Raw genomic sequence first — 17,646 nt, 5'->3', positions numbered from 1 at the left:
TCCACATTTGCAATTTATTTACTCCCCCACGTATTTTGTGGAACATGAATTAACCACCAGTTGATGAAACTCCAAAAGGACAGAAACAGAAATGAGGGAGCCCCTCACAGAGGCACTATTTGTATAATGCTCCATGAAACCCTATGCAAAGGGCACAAGCAGATAAGCAATGAGCTGCTGGCCACTGTGATAGTTTACAAGTCTACATTCCATGCTGCTGACATCAGACAGAAAGTTCACTAGGCCTGTATGTGTACGATTGAGTTTTGGGGTTACTGTGACTTTCTACTGCCAATTAACCACAAGCTGTTCACATCTGTACTGTGGCTACAGGAAGGAGAATGGTGTGTCTGTGTAGCACCCAAGATTGCACTGTGGCTTCATCAGAAGAACGTGATGCTGCCAATCAGCAAGCACAAGTTTGGGCTGCTTTCCAAACAAGTGGGGAATACAACTAACTGTATTCCCTCTACCTTCTAGCCACTCCACAGCCAGCACTGCCAAAAACACCGTCTAAAGTTGGCCAGTCATGAGCAAAGCCAGAGTAAAGGACAATTATTGAATAAGCCCACTTAGAAAGGAAGGTGAATATTCAGACAACTTTAGAAAAAAAATCTGAAAACAAGGAAAATAAAAAGATACCAGTGCTAGGCTGGGATATGGCTCAGAGGCAGGGAGCTTGCCTACAGAAGCCATGGGCAGGACCAAAAAATAGTATACATACATACATACATACATACATACATACATACATACACACAAAACTCTCCACATGGCAGGCTATGAGAGACAATGTTTAGGTGGCTCAGATCCTTTAAGGGCAGAGTTCAGAATGCCATAAGCTATAATATTATTTAATTCTTTAAGGTGTGTGCGATAGTGGGAGAAAGCTTCTTTGGCCCTGGCAATCAGAAGCACATCTATGCAAGGCCACCAGACAGCTCGCCCACGAAAGGACGTGCAAACATATAGCGTGGTGTGATGAAGATAGAAGCCAGCCGAATACCTGCTTAGTATCATCTGGGGTCCTAACAACAGGTTATCAAACCCAGGAATCAATTAGGGATTAGGCCAGCAAACGGCTGAGTCTGAGGACTCTCGAGAAAATATCACGAAGGAAAAAGCCTTAGCAAACATCCTGTACTGGCTGGTTTTGTGTGTCAACTTGACACAAGCTAGAGTCATCAGAGAGGAAGGAGCCTCAGTTGAGGAAATGCTTCCATGAGATCCAGCTGTAAGGCATTTTCTCAATTAGTGGTCAATGGGGGAGGGTTCAGCCCATTGTGGGTGGTGCCATCCCTGAGCTGGTGGTCCTGGGCTCTATAAGAAAGCAGGCTAGGGGAAGCAAGCCAGTAAGCAGCAACCCCCCTTCTGCATCAGCTCTAGCCTCCAGGTTCCTACCCTGTTTTGAGTTCCTGCCTAGATTGCCTTCAACCATAAATACCAGTATGGAAATGTAACTCAAAACAAACCCTTTTCTCCCCAACTAGCGTTTTGGTCATGGTGTTGGAGGAGACACATTCTCCTCCTTAATTGTCCTCCGAGGGCAGGTTGTGATCCTTGGCCAATCAGATAAAAGGTCCTGTACTCATGGCCCTCAAGGTCCATGCATGAGGAGTGTGGTCCACAGGCAGCCAAGACAGGAAATGTATCACTAAAGACAGCAATGTGGTTCTTCCACTGCTCAGTAACACTGCACAAGTTCAGCTCCCATCCCTACCCTATCAAGAAACCTTCTCAGGACTCATTGGCTTCTGGCTTCCCTAGAGGTAACGGTCTCCTCAGCCTCTTCTCCAAGTTGAAGCTGCTGCCCATCTGCTGCATTAGAAAGCCAGTCTTTGGGGTCTGCACCAAAGCTGACTGCTTCTTTGCCCTCAGTGACAATGGTGTCCAAGAACAGGTCTAGACCCTTACACCCTAACCCCCACAATTGCATCTGAAGACAATGCAAACTCTCCCTTCACGTTGCCATACAAGCCATTTCTACAGTAAGCCTAAGGGCCGTCGCCATCTTTTCTAGCTTGGGCTCTAACATGCCGACTGTGGGCTTTTGCACCCACCTCAGGACCAACTGTCCAGCCATTCCTCACCTCATTCTTTATTTACAGCAGTACTGGACACTGCACAGACTGAGGAGCCACAGGCCAGCCAGACCTCACTCTACTGGCTGCCACTGCAGCAGCAATCGCCATAGCAAACCCAGGCTAAAGCTGATGTCCGCTGTGCCACCATCCATGCCAGACACCGATTGGCAGAAGCCATCCTGTGTCCTTCTAACCTCCTCATTGCACACCCGTCTTTGGTGGAGTCCTCTCAAAGCCTCCATGAAGAACCAATCCATCCTGGTTTCTTGTACAGCAGTGTATTTGAAACCCATCCTCTTCCACCTCCAGGAGCCCCATTCCCTCTTCACTTCTCTTCCCAAGTAGTAATTACCAACCTGCTCCTCTCTGGGCTCCATTTCTCCTGACCATCGTTCCTTGTCTTAGACAAACCCAATACGCTTACTAATTTAATCAGATCAAAATCCCAGGAGCAAAGCATCTCTATCATATGAGGAGATCGGGCACAGGTGCCTGGCCTCCTTCCCATGTTTCCATAATCAGGTCCTCAGGCAGACTTTTAATGTCAGGATCCAGCTCTCTCTCCCATAGCAGCCTTCTACGCGCGCACACACACACACACACACACACACACACACATCTCTCTTATTTGCCTTCCACATATAATTCCATCCTCCAGTACAATGAAGACTCCATACAATGTTCAAAGATGTTTGTAAACAACACAGTATTGTAAACAACATAGTATTCCTTGTTTGTAAACAGCACAGTATTCCTAAATGGGATAGCCCCCTCTCATCTCAGCTGAAGTGGAAGATTCGACCCAGTGCTCTCCTGCTCCCAAGGACTTAACACATAGTCCTCTGCCCTAGGAGCTAACTTTCCATACCACGTCTGGTGTGTCTCTGCAAGGACAGATTCTAACAGCACAGCCAAAAGCCCTCTGGCCACTCCCCTCACCACCTCTTCCCACCTCAAACACAATGCCTCTTGCCTAAGCCACATGAAGCATAAGCAGTCACACCATGACACCATCTATTAGAAACCTGGGGCTGTCAATTACTTGTGCCCTTGGTTGAGTCCCATGAGACCTGCTGTGCCTCAGACCTTACCCCATTCACACTGGTTTGCTTGCCACTGCCTGCCCACCCCCTGCACTGCTTATGGTCACTGCAACAATGTACTAACTAGAGGCTGCACACACTGGCATATCACACCAAGGGTCACTGCAACAATGTACTAACTGGAGGATGCACACACTGAGGGATCAGAACATGCCCTGGAGTCACTAACCTCATTTGGTTCTGTGTTCTCTGACTCTGCCACTGTCACTTCTTTCTGTCGGGATCCTAAAACTCTCACTTTTCTCATCCCTCCTGGTAAGCCAGAGGAGGAGAGACCTGACCCTTCCAAATCCCTTGTCCTGAGAAACACCACACGTTGTTCAGCTAAATGTGACCAGGAGCCATTCATGCCAAGCCTAGACGGTGGGCCTTGGGTTTACGAAAGAAGCCGTGAACCAAGGAGGGCAGACCGGCACAAGCCCTGAGCAAAGTCCTTCTCCAACCTGCTCTCAAGTGCATGGCACAAGTTCTAGACAAGTTCTATTTGCTAGAGATCTGTGCAGTGAAACCTGTCTTCATTTTCCCAAGTAACAGCTCTGCTTCCTCTTAAGATGGTTCAATGGAAGCCCATACACAGGACCGGGCTGGAGAACGGATCAGCAGAAAAGGCATGTGGTGCCAGCCCTGAGGACTTCAGTTCCGTTCCCAAATTTAACATGAGGGAAGGACAGAAACAACGCCCTCATACTGTCTTCTGACTGCCAAAGGTGTGCTGTGACATCCATTAGTATGTGCAAGCCACCACCGAGGTTTTGGCCACCAACAGATAACACAGATTTGTGTCAGGTGCAAAATAAATACTAGAATAATAAGTTCATATAAATGTTCCCCTGAAATAATGAGTAGCTAGTTAATATGCAGCACATTAAGCAAACCTCCAAGCAACTGAAAGGCTGCCTAATTGATGATCCTGTTAATAATTGATTACCCAATACTCACTGGCCTTAAAAATTGCCTCAGACTGATAAATAATACCTATCATGTCTGAGAGTGGCCAGTGTGCACTTCAGATTGAAGAGTTCCCCTTTCTCCTGCATAAAGTGTTTTGAAGAAGGTTCAAGGGTCCTGGGTTCCACTGGTACAGAACTCTGGTCTAAGAGTGTCACCCGTGGTAAAAGGCACAAGGTGTGCTCAGAGCCACTGGCAGAAAGCACTGGCCATTATTCCGTCACTACAAGGAAAAAGAAAAAAAACTAATTTGAATTACAATACAGTAACTAGCAGGCAAATCTAAAACATAAATAGAAGAGAGCCACTCTCGGTCCAAGATTACTCAGAAGCATCAGTGAACCACACAGGAAGAAGGGCCACCCCTGAGCCTGGCCTCTCTAGGAGAAGCCCAGCTGTGAGGGCCTGTGAACAGAAACACTGCAGGCCGACCTGAGACAAGCCCATAACCCCAGAAGTGACCAGAGCGAAGCTGGCTCTCAGCTCTGCTGTCTGTACCAGCTGTGCCCGCTACAGTTCTGCCATCTCAGTGTAAGAGCTGAGGACTCTTTGATTCCACAAATTAAGAGAAGACCAAGGAGGAAAAGGAGGAGGAGGAAGAAAGGACCAGGGCCTGGGAGGCGGCTCAGCAAGACAGACAAGCCAAATAAGCCCAGCCGACCACCTGCACTCGGTGCCCAGTACCAGAGAGGAAGGAGAGACCTCATCGTGAGAGCTGTTACCCGACCTCCAGAGAGCTCCACAGCATGTGCATATACACAGACACCCTCCAGCACACAGATACGCACGCATGCACGTAATAACAAATACATTTTTAAAAGGAGCAACATAAACTTCGTCTGTTTACATGTTGAAGCTCAACTGAAAATAATCAGTTTCCTGGGGCTATAACTCAATGGTAAGGCCCCGTCTGGCATGGTCCTTGGATTTGATCTCCATCATTGCAAAACAAACAAATGAATAATAAAAATGTACTTATCTGTACAAAGGAAAAGCTAAGCCAGATGACCTGGAGGTCCTTTGAGAGCTAAACATTTTGATGAAAGAGGAGTTGAACTTACCCACTGACCTCAACCAGCCGGCCTAGGGTTGAGGGCTGCAGAGTATCTGACATCCAATAGAGGGCGCTCCCCTCAGGTTCCACACAGGCCCCACAGGACCTCCACTCTGCTCCTTAGAACGCCCCCCCCTACAGACCCACACTGAGTAGGCCTGCTGAGTGGGCTTCAGTTTTCCTCACAGATCTGTCCTCCCTTCATGTCTGTCTACCAGAGTCAAGCCATGTGTCCCAGGGCTAGAGAGGGCTAAAGAGAACAAAGAGCTTACACTTTATTCAATCCAAACACCAATTCCAGAGCCTCCTAAAGATAAGACTAGAAACAGTTTTAAGAACAGGGATATTTGTGGTAGTGATGGCTCAGCAGTTTACAACAGGTACTTCCAGAGGACCCAAGTTCAGTTCCCAACATCCTGGCTCACAACCACCTGTATGTAACCCGTGCTCCAAGGGGATCTGACGCCCTCTTCTGGTCTCTGTGGGTACTGTACTCAATGTACACACACATGCATCTAGACATACACTCACACACATAACTAAGTGATAAGTCATCCAGAACAAGTTCCCACGAAGACCTCATCATCTCAGTCCTCAGCTTTCCACTGAGGCAAAACAGAGGCCTTGACCACGCAGCAGCAGCACATTACCATTTGTGGCAAGAAGAGCTCATCAGGGCCTGCCCTTTGCACAGTCACCTATATGTTATAGTATATAAACAATATTTTATATATAACAGCATCATGGCTTTCCTTCAAGTTTGAACCATAAAAGCTGCTCTGAAAAAAAAGTACAGATCAGTCTGCGTCCTGCTCCCCGCCTGCGTACTGCTCCCCATACTGCTCCCTGCCTGTGTACTGCTCCCCGCCTGCGTGCTGCTCCCCGCCTGTGTACTGCTCCCCTGACTCTCCTTGACTTGTGTTTGCCTTCTCTAAAAATGCATGGCATTCTTGCCCCTGTCACCTAACCCCAAATACATTCAAACAAACAAACAAACGAACAAGCAACCTTTTTCCCTCCTCATTCCCCTGTATTTAGAACAATCTATTTTTGAGAAGATATATTTTACAACTCACTTTCTGAAGAGTTGTTGGCAATATGTAGCAAAAGGCATTAACATTCTTAAACTGGGTAATCCCAGTTCTAGAGAAAAGACAGATGCTGACAGAAGTATCCAGATAAGAATGCTGACCTCGGGAGGCTGGAGAGATGGCTTAGTTAAGAGCACACTCTGCTCCTGCAGAGGACCTGAGAAGGAGAAAATGAAAATCCTCACATTATAGCTCACAGCTGCCTTTAACACCAGCTCCAGGGCATCGGATGCCCTCACATGTACAGACACCCCCCCACACACACACACACACATACACACATTCCTATGTGCATCACAGGAATAAAATCTTAAAAATAAACAAGACTATTGATTCCAGCATGATCTCAAATATTAAAATAGCAGAAATGGTATTTAAATATCTAACAATGGAATATAATTCAGCATAAAATTCTATATCATTAGAAAACATAATGAAAGGGACGATATTCATGATGCACTGAGAGGAGGAAAACCACCAAGCTAGCATGGACTTTGTTTTTAGGCTGTGTGCAGGGAAGCTCAGCACAGAGACCTGCAGCCCCAGAGCAGCAGCAGCCACCGCACAGGAGACTGCCCAACACAATACGAATCACAATTTCCGCATCTTCATCCTGTGTGTTATGTGCCTCACAACCCCTAAGGGATCATAAATGTACTTCTGTGCACATGGGGACACTGAGGCCCAGTGCAGCTGGAGGCTTAGCCTGACAGGTTAGCGCGTAAGTGTTACACAGCCGCACACACTGCACTAATCTTGTCTCTCTGTAACTGGCAATCAGGAGCCTGCGCTGTGCTCTTTGCCTTCACTGAGGAGCACGAGGCACCCTCTCCTTCCTCCTGTGTCAGTCCTTCCTTATGAAGCTACTAACATTCTCTGGTGCCAGCATCCCCACTGTCACATGCCCAGATGGGTACCCCATTGGCACATCTGAGGACTGCACACAGGTTTATTTAAGTACCCATTATTAAATCCCAGCCCACATCATTAGCAGTTAAATACCAAACTCACAGATAAGGTGTCACTGCTACCTGCTATGGTGCAGTGGCTGGCCAGGAACCACTGTCCACAACCCTCAAAGTCTACCACATTTACAGTTAGGCAAACTTTAACTAATTTATTTTGATTGTTCTGGTTTCTGCATGATTCTTTCATCTGAACATTAATGCAGTGCTTAAATATTTATGCCATGCCAATCTATATTCACAGAAGTCAAAGTGTGAGGAAAAAGGAATCAGAAGTCATCAGAGCTGCTGCCTCAAGCTCCTGATGAAGGAGGATGGAGAGGAAGGCAGACTGAAGCCCTGTCATTCCAGAGTGGAAGGAAATTACAGACCAGAAGAAATTTCCTGCTGGACTCGATTTCAAAGCCGCAAACACTCCTGCTTTTAAGAACTGAATACTAATGCAGAGAATTCATGACTGGGCTCAGCTCATCAAAGGAATTCAAACAAGAGGCTCAACATTCAAAGGACCTAATGGCTGAACCTTTGCAGAGAGACCTGGACCACTTCCCTGTTGTCACAGAAGAGGAAACTGAGGTCCAAGGTCAGCCCTGAGCTCACATTTCACCTCACCACACCACCTCACCGCCCAGTTGCTCTCCCAAGTTTTCCAAATCTCTTTTCTCCTGATTTGGAGTTATTCTGGCACCGTAACTAATACCACTGCTATCATGATCAATAATTAGATTGCATGTTTGGAAATCTATTTAAATGAGACGTACACTTTGATAACAGCATGACAACTTTGCACGCTTCCAGAAGCCACCCAATTTTAAGACTGTAGGAAGTCAGCAGTCAGCTTCCCACCTTTCCCCGGAGACTGAGTAACTATGGTGTTCAGTCAGTGGTCTCTCGGGCGCCACCACTTGAGAATCCATCTCTACTTTACATCTGATCCCCCTGAAACCTGCCTTTTTAAAAGCATCAGCATTCAGGTCAAAATGTTTATAATACATTTGGGGGGAGAGAGAGAATCAGTCTCACTGACACTCGACCCCAGTATATCTCCAGGACCTGAGGAAGGTACAAAGAGGGACACAAGCCGCACTTCCATCCCCTCCCTGAATAAACTCAGTCTCCACTTCCTCCGTAAATCCTGAAGATGCTCTTACCATCAAACCCAGCCTAGACCCCAAGAGCCCAGGTCCCAAGTGGCTCCTTCAGACCACACAGCACAGCAGGAGGCCATCCCTGCCCTTCCGAGACAACCCAGGTCCTTCTGGCTAGGCTGGCCCTGCTAATGAAAGCTCTCTGAGACCACTCCTCCAGAAGTTCTTATGTGTCACTGAGGGCTTCCACTGATGGTGTGACACACACACACTTCCAGCTCAGTAAATTATGAGTAAAAAGGTACAAGAGAAAGCCTGAAAGAAAGACCTGGAACCTAGTCCCAAACTTGCCACCATTGCCACCTGTGTCCTTTCTGGTAAAACAATAGTCACTTATTCTACCACATTCCAGGCTTCCATCTCAGAAAAGTCTGCATTTCAACCAGAGTGTGCCTCCTACAGAACGATGCTTCACACATGTACTCAACGTTCAAAGGTTCATTTTTCATAATTATCAAGAAGAAATTCGCAAGCCAGAAACAATGGTTGCAATTATGTGTTTTTCTGGACATCTTAAAATGTTTCCTAGTTAAGAGAATGAACAACATCTAGACCTGACTTCTGTTCAACAGTGTGGAGACTGCGACATATCTTGTCTGCACCTTTGGAGGAGGCCTGTCTCTAACTAAACCCTCGGGAGCAGTTATTTACACAGCTCAGACACAGCTAATTAAAGTCTGTTTTCCCACTTACCTCTCGTCAGGCTACCTCATGGGTTTTTCTGTGAACAACAAGTTGCCACTTAGTTATGAAGGACATCAAAGGCAAGGTAGGAAGAAAACAACAGAGCCAGCAGCAAGGCCAGAACTGGAGAGCTTGCCTAAGCATTTACTCATCTTCATTGTTCCTCTCCCAAACATGAGCTTGTGAGGCAGGCCCTGCCGCCCTGAGGTGAGTGAAACAGGGCCCTCCATGTCCAGGAGCTGAGAGAAGCACGCCAAGGAAATCTGAAGTGAGACAACGGTATGGGCTCTACAGTGAGAATACAGGGAGGCTTAGAGACAAGGTCTTACAGACAACCTCCTGGTTCCTGTCAGCTCCAGGAAGATGAAGTTTTCCTTTCTAGAGTCTACCAGTGAGATGTCCTGAGGTGCCAATAACATGCCTACAAGGAGCTGAAGTCAAAGGAGCTTCCTTTTAGCTGACACTAAAATGCCACAGAGTTCATAGGGGTCCTGAGTTCTCCGCAATGTCCAACCCTGCCTCCACCACCCTCTGTAGACACAGCAGGAAGGGAAGGGGAGGCAGGAGAAGCCCCACACTGGCTCTTCACCTGCAGGGAGGGCACTTCCAGAAGCCCTTAGGCTTTGGTTTTTTCCTCAGTGTCCAGAACAGTGTTGTGTGAACAACCTAGCTACAAAGCAAGCCAGGGGACTTGCGGACCCAGTATATCATCTGTGAAAAGGGAGCAGCAATGACACTTAGTTGAAAATTAACCCAGCCTCATCCATGTACTGTTATGAATTATGTTCCCCCCAAATTCAAAGGAGCTAAGTCTATAATCCACCCTCAAAGGGAGAGCTTCTTAAGTTGAGTTCTTTGAAAGGTAAGTGGATTTAAAGGAAACCACGAGACTTATGACAGGATTGGTGTCCTTATAAGGAACAAAGAGCTGCAGGGATGGCTCAGTGGTTAAGCCAGACCCCACACAGCTTGTGTCTGAATCTCGGCCTTCTAGAACTGAAGAGGGGAAACACCTGCTGAACAAGCCACCCAGTCTGTCACAGTTTACGCTGGTGGCTGGACAAACCACACACTAAGTTCACCTGTCTTCGTGGACATAGCAGCCTCCTGGCAAAGGAGTCCCTGGGCCTCAGCTCCAAAGCTGAAAGGGAAATGAGAACAATATATGGCTTCTAAGTATTTAGAGCCCACAGCATCTCCACAGCAAAAGCTGTAATCAGTAAGAAGGATGGGAAGGTTTCAATAGAAGCCTCCTGGGCCTCAGCTTCACTGTCTGTGGAAACACCCGTTTACAGGAAGGAGGTTTGGCAGGTGTCCAGATGTAAGCACATTTGTAGTCAGTGTGGGCATAGGAACACCGCAGGGGTGTCCACTCCTCCAACTCTTAACTTTCTCAGAATGAACTCTGCACATTATTTCAACTCCCTCTGCAGGCCTGTCTTCCTAAGACACCAGGCCTTTCCATTTTCCCATTTTCCACAGGCTGCCCTGAGGAGTCACAAGACAAAGACAAGAGCACCTCAGCGCCCAGACTACTGCCTTCCCATAACCAGTGGTCTGGGTAACCAGCTCCTACACAGCCAATCTGAACTGATTCACACTTAAGCCCCGGGCTGGCTATCCAGCCACAGGCTAGCACAGGGGACTGCAAATCAGAGCAAGGAAGACAGCAATGGCCTTCCTAGCAAACAAGGGACGCAGGCAGTGAGGGCCTAGAATAAGCTGGCTACACCTCAGGTGCCATGATGTCTGCAAAGCGTAATGACCTTTATCCTTAGGGGAATCAGAAGGATGCTCACTGCCTAGAAAACTCCAGCACTGGGGTTCTGGCTCAGTGGTAGAATCTTGCCTAGAGTAAGCAAATACCCAGATTCTATCCCCAAAACTGAATTAAAAAAAAAAAAACAAATTTCAAAATTCAGATTGAAAGACAGCTCAGTGAGTACCCGTAATTGCATAGAAACCTAACAACCTGGGTTCACATCCCCAGAACCCAAATACTTCCCGAAGCAAGGTCAAACCTATTCTATGGGGGTTCAAAAGTCCTGTGCCTTCCCCCCTCTGCCCCAGCCCACAGATCAGGATGTAGAACTCTCAGCTACTTCTGCCTGTGTGCTGGCATGCTCTTTACCATGATGATAAGAGACTAACTTCTGAAGCTGTAGAGCAAGCCCACACTCAATTCTTCATTCCTAGGTGTTGCCTCAGTCGTGGCCTTTTCACAGCCACAGAACAGTACCTAAGACACTCCCCGTGGTGCTCCATCCTCACACACCATATGTGAGAACACAAGCCTCCCGCCATTGGGGCTGTGGCCCACAGAACAGTACCTAAGACACTCCCCGTGGTGTTCCACCCTCACACACCGTATGTGAGAACACCAGCCTCCCACCACTGAGGCTGTGGCCCACAGAACAGTACCTAAGACACTCCCCGTGGTGCTCCACCCTCACACACCGTATGTGAGAACACCAGCCTCCCACCACTGAGGCTGTGGCCCACACTGATTACTGGGTATTAGGACTCTGGCCCCAGGAACCAACACACCCCCATCCGCTTGCTCACTCCAGCAACTCATGGAACAGCCATCAACCTATGACTGTCTAACAATACTGCAGTCAAATACCAACTTCAACTACATACAAACATGTCCTCCTTAAACAAACCTTCTTTTTTTTTTTTTTACTTATTTTATTAGACATTTTCTTCATTTACATTTCAAATGCTATCCTGAATGTCCCCTATACCCTTCCCCCACCCTGCTCCCCTACCCACCCACTCCCACTTCTTGGCCCTGGCATTCCCCTGCATGGGGCATATAAAGTTTGCAAGACCAAGGGCCTCTATTCCCAGTGATGGCCGATTAGGCCATCTTCTGCTACATATGCAGCTAGAGACACGAGCTCAGGGGGTACTGGTTAGTTCATATTGTTGTTCCACCTACAGGGTTGCAGCCCCCTCCAGCTCCTTGGGTACTTTCTCTAGCTCTTCCATTGGGGTCTCTGTTTAAACAAACCTTCTTAACAGCTACAGTGATCAAGTAAAGAGTGGGAGCTGTACCCCATGCCCTTCCTAATGCAATGGAGAACCCATCACCCTCCAGCAGCCAACCGAGTCACACACGTTTCCATTTCCTTTGCTGCCACAGGGTTCATTACCCAATAACTCAACACCCAGAGACTTCCCCTCAGCTCTGACTTCTCCCACACTTGGTGTTGCAAGAGGCAGGGCTTACTTTTAAAGAAACCTATCTCTAAATATACAAACATAGGGACGACTGGTGACTAAGAAAGTAAGAAGGACACAGACAAATGACACGTCAGCACAGTCACAACACAAGCTTCTCCCTTACTACAGCTGGCTATAAAGGAACTCGGGAATTGCTTCCGGATGAACAATTATAAAACAATTCTCTAACAAAGGGCACATGTATCATGACTTCCCTTGTGAGGAAAAAAAACTAATGTAAAAAAATTATTCTACCTTCTTAAAGAGATCAAGTGCTGAAAGTAAAATGTAGCAAAAATATCAGGGGAAAGAATGAGCAATTCTTTTAAAAGTTTTTCCCAAGACAAGTAGAACAAAACCTGGAACTAAATTCTGGTTTGCAATCTTATAAGTATTATACTGAATCAGATCCCAAGTATATGAGAAGACAAGGTTAAACCTCAGTTTATAGTTAGAAAATACTTAAACACAAGAATGCATGTAACCTGTTAGTAAGAAAATCCATCAGGGCTGGTGCACCGCTTGTCTAGCTGCATAAGGCCAGGGGTTCTAGCCTCAGCACCACAAAGGAAAAGAGAAGGGGAGGGGACAGTAAGGGAGGGGAGGGGTCATGAACTGAAGGCCAGCCTGAGCCTTATAGCAAGACTCTGTGGGAAGGAAGAAAAGAAGGGAGGGAGGGAGAGAGGGAGGGAGAGAAAGAGGGAGGGAGGGAGGGAGGGAGGGAGGGAAGGAAGGAAGGAAGGAAGGAAGGAAGGACCCTAATTTCATCTATGAATGCTCAGTATTAAAGTAATAACCAGTTTCACCCCCTGACTTATCAGTGCAACAGCAGCTCTCATTTCTACCTGTCCATTACCAACACAGTCTCCAAAGTCCCCACGTTTCAAAGCCTTCTTGGTAGAAGGGATATTAGTTTCTCTTATTTGACCTCACAGAATTAGTCTGCCCTCCCTTTACTGTCCTGTGTGTGTGTGTGTGTGTGTGTGTGTGTGTGTGTGAGAGAGAGAGAGAGAGAGAGAGAGAGAGAGAGAGAGAGCACGTGCGTGTGTGTGACACACACACTAACCTTCTAAGACATCTGCTTTTTGGGACACATAGCTTGATTCTATCATGAAGGATCTGGAACTATTATATTTAGTGTAGAACAAAGAAAATATACTTAAATTTGGAAATTACAGTCTGAGTGGTCATCTCCTCCATGCATCATGCTTCATGTGACAATGGGATCAGCTGAATGTGGCTCACAATGACTTGAAAGATCTTAGTGGGAGACAGTGAAAGAAGGAGGACACGGTAAAACAACGCCACCGTAACCACCAAATCCTTACATTCTAAAGAACGCTCCCTCTGAGCCCAGTCAGTTAGCTGTGGAAAAGAGCTAAGAAAGATGTACTAACCGGCACTTCCCCCTGTGCATAATCAGATTCACCATGAAATACTTGGGTAAAACCTACACTATCCCAGGGCAGTGGATTTCAAATGTTTCTGTATATAAACCACTATATACAGTGACATGGACAGACCCGACAATTAGATGAAGTTAAGGTTTCAAAGGCCCTGTCTCCTGATTCTCCTACCTGCTGTGCATTCTGACATGTCCATCACTTCAACTTCTGAAAGCTCGCTGTGACCTCCTAAACCGACTCCATGACCTAGGACCCACCTGAAGCTCAAAAGATCCTGTCCCACTTAGCTAAACATGAAGGGTAGAGTCAGACTCGGGGGCAAATGGCTGCACTGCCAGCCAAGGAAGTGGAAGCAAGAGGATCCAGAATTTAAGGTGTGACTTCACCGCATAGGCACATTGCACATGCACACACACAGACACACACATACACACACACACACACTTAAACTAATAAGTAAATAAATATGTTTTAAAAAGAAATTTGCATTATGAGTTGAGTCACTATATTTTAAGAACTCTGAAAAGTTACTTTTGAACATTTGATTTAATGTAGCTGTTCTGTTATTTATAAGTAAATTTCTGAAACCGCTTTTGGAAAACACATTAATAAATGGAAGCAAAACAACAAAATTCTCTCAGCCAGTCTGCTCTCCATCTTCCATCATAGAGAGAGGAGGTTTCTATCAGTATGAACAAATATAATTCTCCCGATAATCTTTAACCCCCTCCCTGATGCACACACAGATAAAGGCATCGGTGATTGCTCTGTTAAAGGGGGTTGTTTAACGGTTGTATAGTGGAGCTGAGGGCAGCGAGATCAGAATCGCTACGGCCAAGCATTTGTTGTTCGGAAGAGGTGACGCTCTGCAAACAGAAGCTCTGCTGGAAGTTTCCAATGTGCCTTTAAAAGTACGATGAGCTGCTAAAACAATCCTGCCCAGCATTTCTGTTTTGTTTTTATAAGACAGGATCTCATGTAGTCCAAATGGGCCTCTCCAACTCACTCTGTAGGCCAAGCTGCCCTGAAACTCAAGGTAATCTAGTCCCAGCTTCCCCAGTGCTGAGATGACAGGTGAGGGCCACCGTGCTCAGTACGAACATCTGTTTAATACCAAAACAATACTTCTATCTGTGTAACTGTGGGGTGTGTGTTTGTGTGTGAGCGTGTGTGTGTGGTGCTGGGAATGGAACCCAAGGTGTTGAGTATACCAGGCAAAAGCACGACTTGAGCAACATTTCCAGCCCACTCACTTATAGAAATCGAAAAAACCCAAACAAACAAACAAACAAAAACCAGTTCCACTAAGACATAGTCAGCAAAGGGCAAAGAAGTTCCCCAGGGTCAGGTATCAGAAAGCAAACATCAGGATCCAGATCCCTGCCACGTGGACAAGTGCAGAGAAACAGATGGTATGAGAGAAAGTAAACATGGTCTGTTTCCTTGCTGACAACAAGAAATGGGGCCATGGTAACAGCAAAAGAGAGAACTTAATAAATGGGTCAGGTGTACCTCAGGGGTATAGCTCTTGCCCGCCACGCACGAGACTCTGGGTTTGATCCCTAACAACACACACCGAAACCAGCTTAAGGAGTCTCAACATCTGAACAAGTCAAGCCAGCTGTACCACAGATCAGCTGAGCATACGGCTTAACAATGAGTAAACACTGCTGTGCACAGTGCAAGCTGACAGACAGACAGACAGACAGACGGATGGACAGGGCTTTGGCAGTACTAAGGCTGAGCTGCCCTCTGAGAAGCAGAGCCATCAAGCCCAAGTCCCTGCGGTGAACAGAGCCTCACTCCAGTCCAGGCTCGTTTCCAAACCCTCGTGCTGGCCCATGGCCCTCCGAGCTCTCCTTACCGTCACCCCTCAGCCTTGTTGCGCGGACTGCCATCTCTGGCTTGTCCTCTGGGCTTTGTCACCTCACACAGGCTTGTTGTGTCTACCCAGAGAAGCCGGCTCTGCCTGTTCTGGAATCAGCAGTTGCCTTCTTCTCTATCTTTTCTCCTTCTACCCTCCCACAGCCCCACCCCTCAAGCATACCTCCCCCACGAATTCCTTCCACTGGCCTTGAGAAATAGGGCCTATTCCATTAGGTACAAGTCATATAATACTTAGCACTGGTATATTTACTAAAGGAAGGGAGGTGAGTTATCTAACATTTGTCAAACAGTCAAAGTTGTCAGGCTGAATTCAAAGCCAAGACAATGGCAGCAGAAAGCCATAAAGTCTGGGACACCAACCAGGTATGGGAGTGCCCTGGCACAACCACTGGCCCTTGGCATACTTACATAACAATGCCTTTGGCACAGTCAGCAAGAGGGCCAGGAGGAGGTGAAGGCGAATTTTGCTGGTGTGAAATGGACTGGGCCAGTTGTGGCTTGGGGAAACTGGCAGAAATTAATAGGGGTAAGGCCTCAACTATGCCAGGAATTCTGCCCAGGGCAGGGCAGTCTCAGTGTGGTGTAGGACTGCATGAACTTGGGTTTTGGAAAGAGGAAAAACCAGGAGAGTCGCTAATAAGTTCCGACAGGGCTTTTCCAAAGAGGGTTACATTTTCTTTCCTGGCTACACCATTAGTCAAGTCTTCAATCCTTTACCAGTGGGTATAGAAAGACACTTGACTATTAACTGGAAGCAGGCTAAGTGTATACATTAGATTAAACTAAGTGGATGAAAGGCATCTTCCTGTGGGAAACAACTCTAAACATTAGACTTTTAAAATGTCATTCTTGGTTGCAGAACACAGAGAAATCAATCTTGAACTGACCAGGAAACTCCCCGTCCTGTAGGCCAGCTCTCACAGTGCTGGCCGGTGCAATGTGGGCTGTGGGGTAGAAGGCATTAGTGCTGTTACCCAGTCGTGGACTCTCCATGCTACAAGTGCCCACTGGTCAGCTGAGGCAAGACTCTCTATGGGGCTAGAAACCACCCTCTTCACTGAATCTGAGGCCTGTACCACAGGAGGAAATCCATGCCTGGTAAAGTACATATGGTCAAACCCATAGCTACGGAAGGTTCCAGGTGAGAAGCTAGTGATGTTGTTTGGCTAAATATCTACAATATCTAAAATGCTAAACATGCAGGACAGTCTTGAAGATATTTATATTTACATGCATAGACGTATGCTGCTCTCAACCGTGGTCAGAGGAACTTATTATGGTGAGTAGTCACTCGTGTAAAACTAATAAAAACAAAATTTAAATGTTATCATAGCCACAGTGTGTGTGTGTGTGTGTGTGTGTGTGTGTGTGTGTGTGTGTGTGTGTGTGTGCGCGTGCGCGCGCACAGATCATCACCAACCATAAAGCTCCCTGGTTTATCTTTTACACACATCATTAACTATTTTTTTAAAGTCCATCTCAAGTATTAAGAAATCTCTACTTATCTCAAAATAGGGAGGATGATAACCAAAAGTAATAATTTTCATTTGGAAAAATGTACTCATAGCCTATATTTAAGCATTCGAAAACCAGACACTGTTATAAATCTACCTAATACTGTGAAGAAATGTTTGCTTATAACTTGAAGTAAATATTACTATGACACAAGACACAGTCAGCTTAAGCAACAAAATCTAACAAAACTAAATTTACGGATGTATCTGTTACTCTGATAAAGCACTAACACATATGAACTTAGAACCACCCTCTCACAGACATTGGAGTAACTATAAAATAAACAAGGCATCTGAGACTAGTATTTGTAATATAAAATTTAAGCATTTTAATCTTTGCTTTTGTGAGACTAACATTTTTTGGCTTTATTTCACCTCATTTTTAGCTTTTAATATAAATTATATTTCTTTTTTGTGTGTATGTTTCCACTCTCACATCAAGGTCTTTGATCCGTTTAGAGTCATTGAGATATGGGAACTGAATAAATTATATTTCTATTCCATTAGAAAGAAATGAATTTAGTTTTGCTCCTA

The 17,646-nt window shown here is 46.2% G+C and overlaps 1 protein-coding gene across 4 annotated transcripts in view; it reads right to left on the bottom strand.

Annotated features, from left to right (window-relative positions):
• Positions 1–17,646, bottom strand: part of Fam107b (family with sequence similarity 107 member B) — a 222,469-nt gene that overhangs the window by 16,334 nt on the left and 188,489 nt on the right. Inside the window, exon 1 of one of the 4 annotated variants that reach the window (XM_029547596.1) lies at positions 15,576–15,647. The exons of the other annotated variants lie outside the window; for them this stretch is intronic. Within the exon in view, the coding sequence (XP_029403456.1) occupies positions 15,576–15,609 (34 nt within the window). The 5' untranslated portion in view covers positions 15,610–15,647. Of the gene's footprint in view, positions 1–15,575; positions 15,648–17,646 lie in introns of those variants that run through there. 4 annotated transcript variants of the gene reach the window in all.

The sequence above is a fragment of the Mus pahari genome, chromosome 16 (genome assembly GCF_900095145.1).
Source record: "Mus pahari chromosome 16, PAHARI_EIJ_v1.1, whole genome shotgun sequence".
Lineage (NCBI taxonomy): Eukaryota > Metazoa > Chordata > Mammalia > Rodentia > Muridae > Mus > Mus pahari.
The sequence above is the reverse complement of the archived record's forward strand: the minus strand, read 5'-3'. Positions and strand labels throughout refer to the sequence as shown.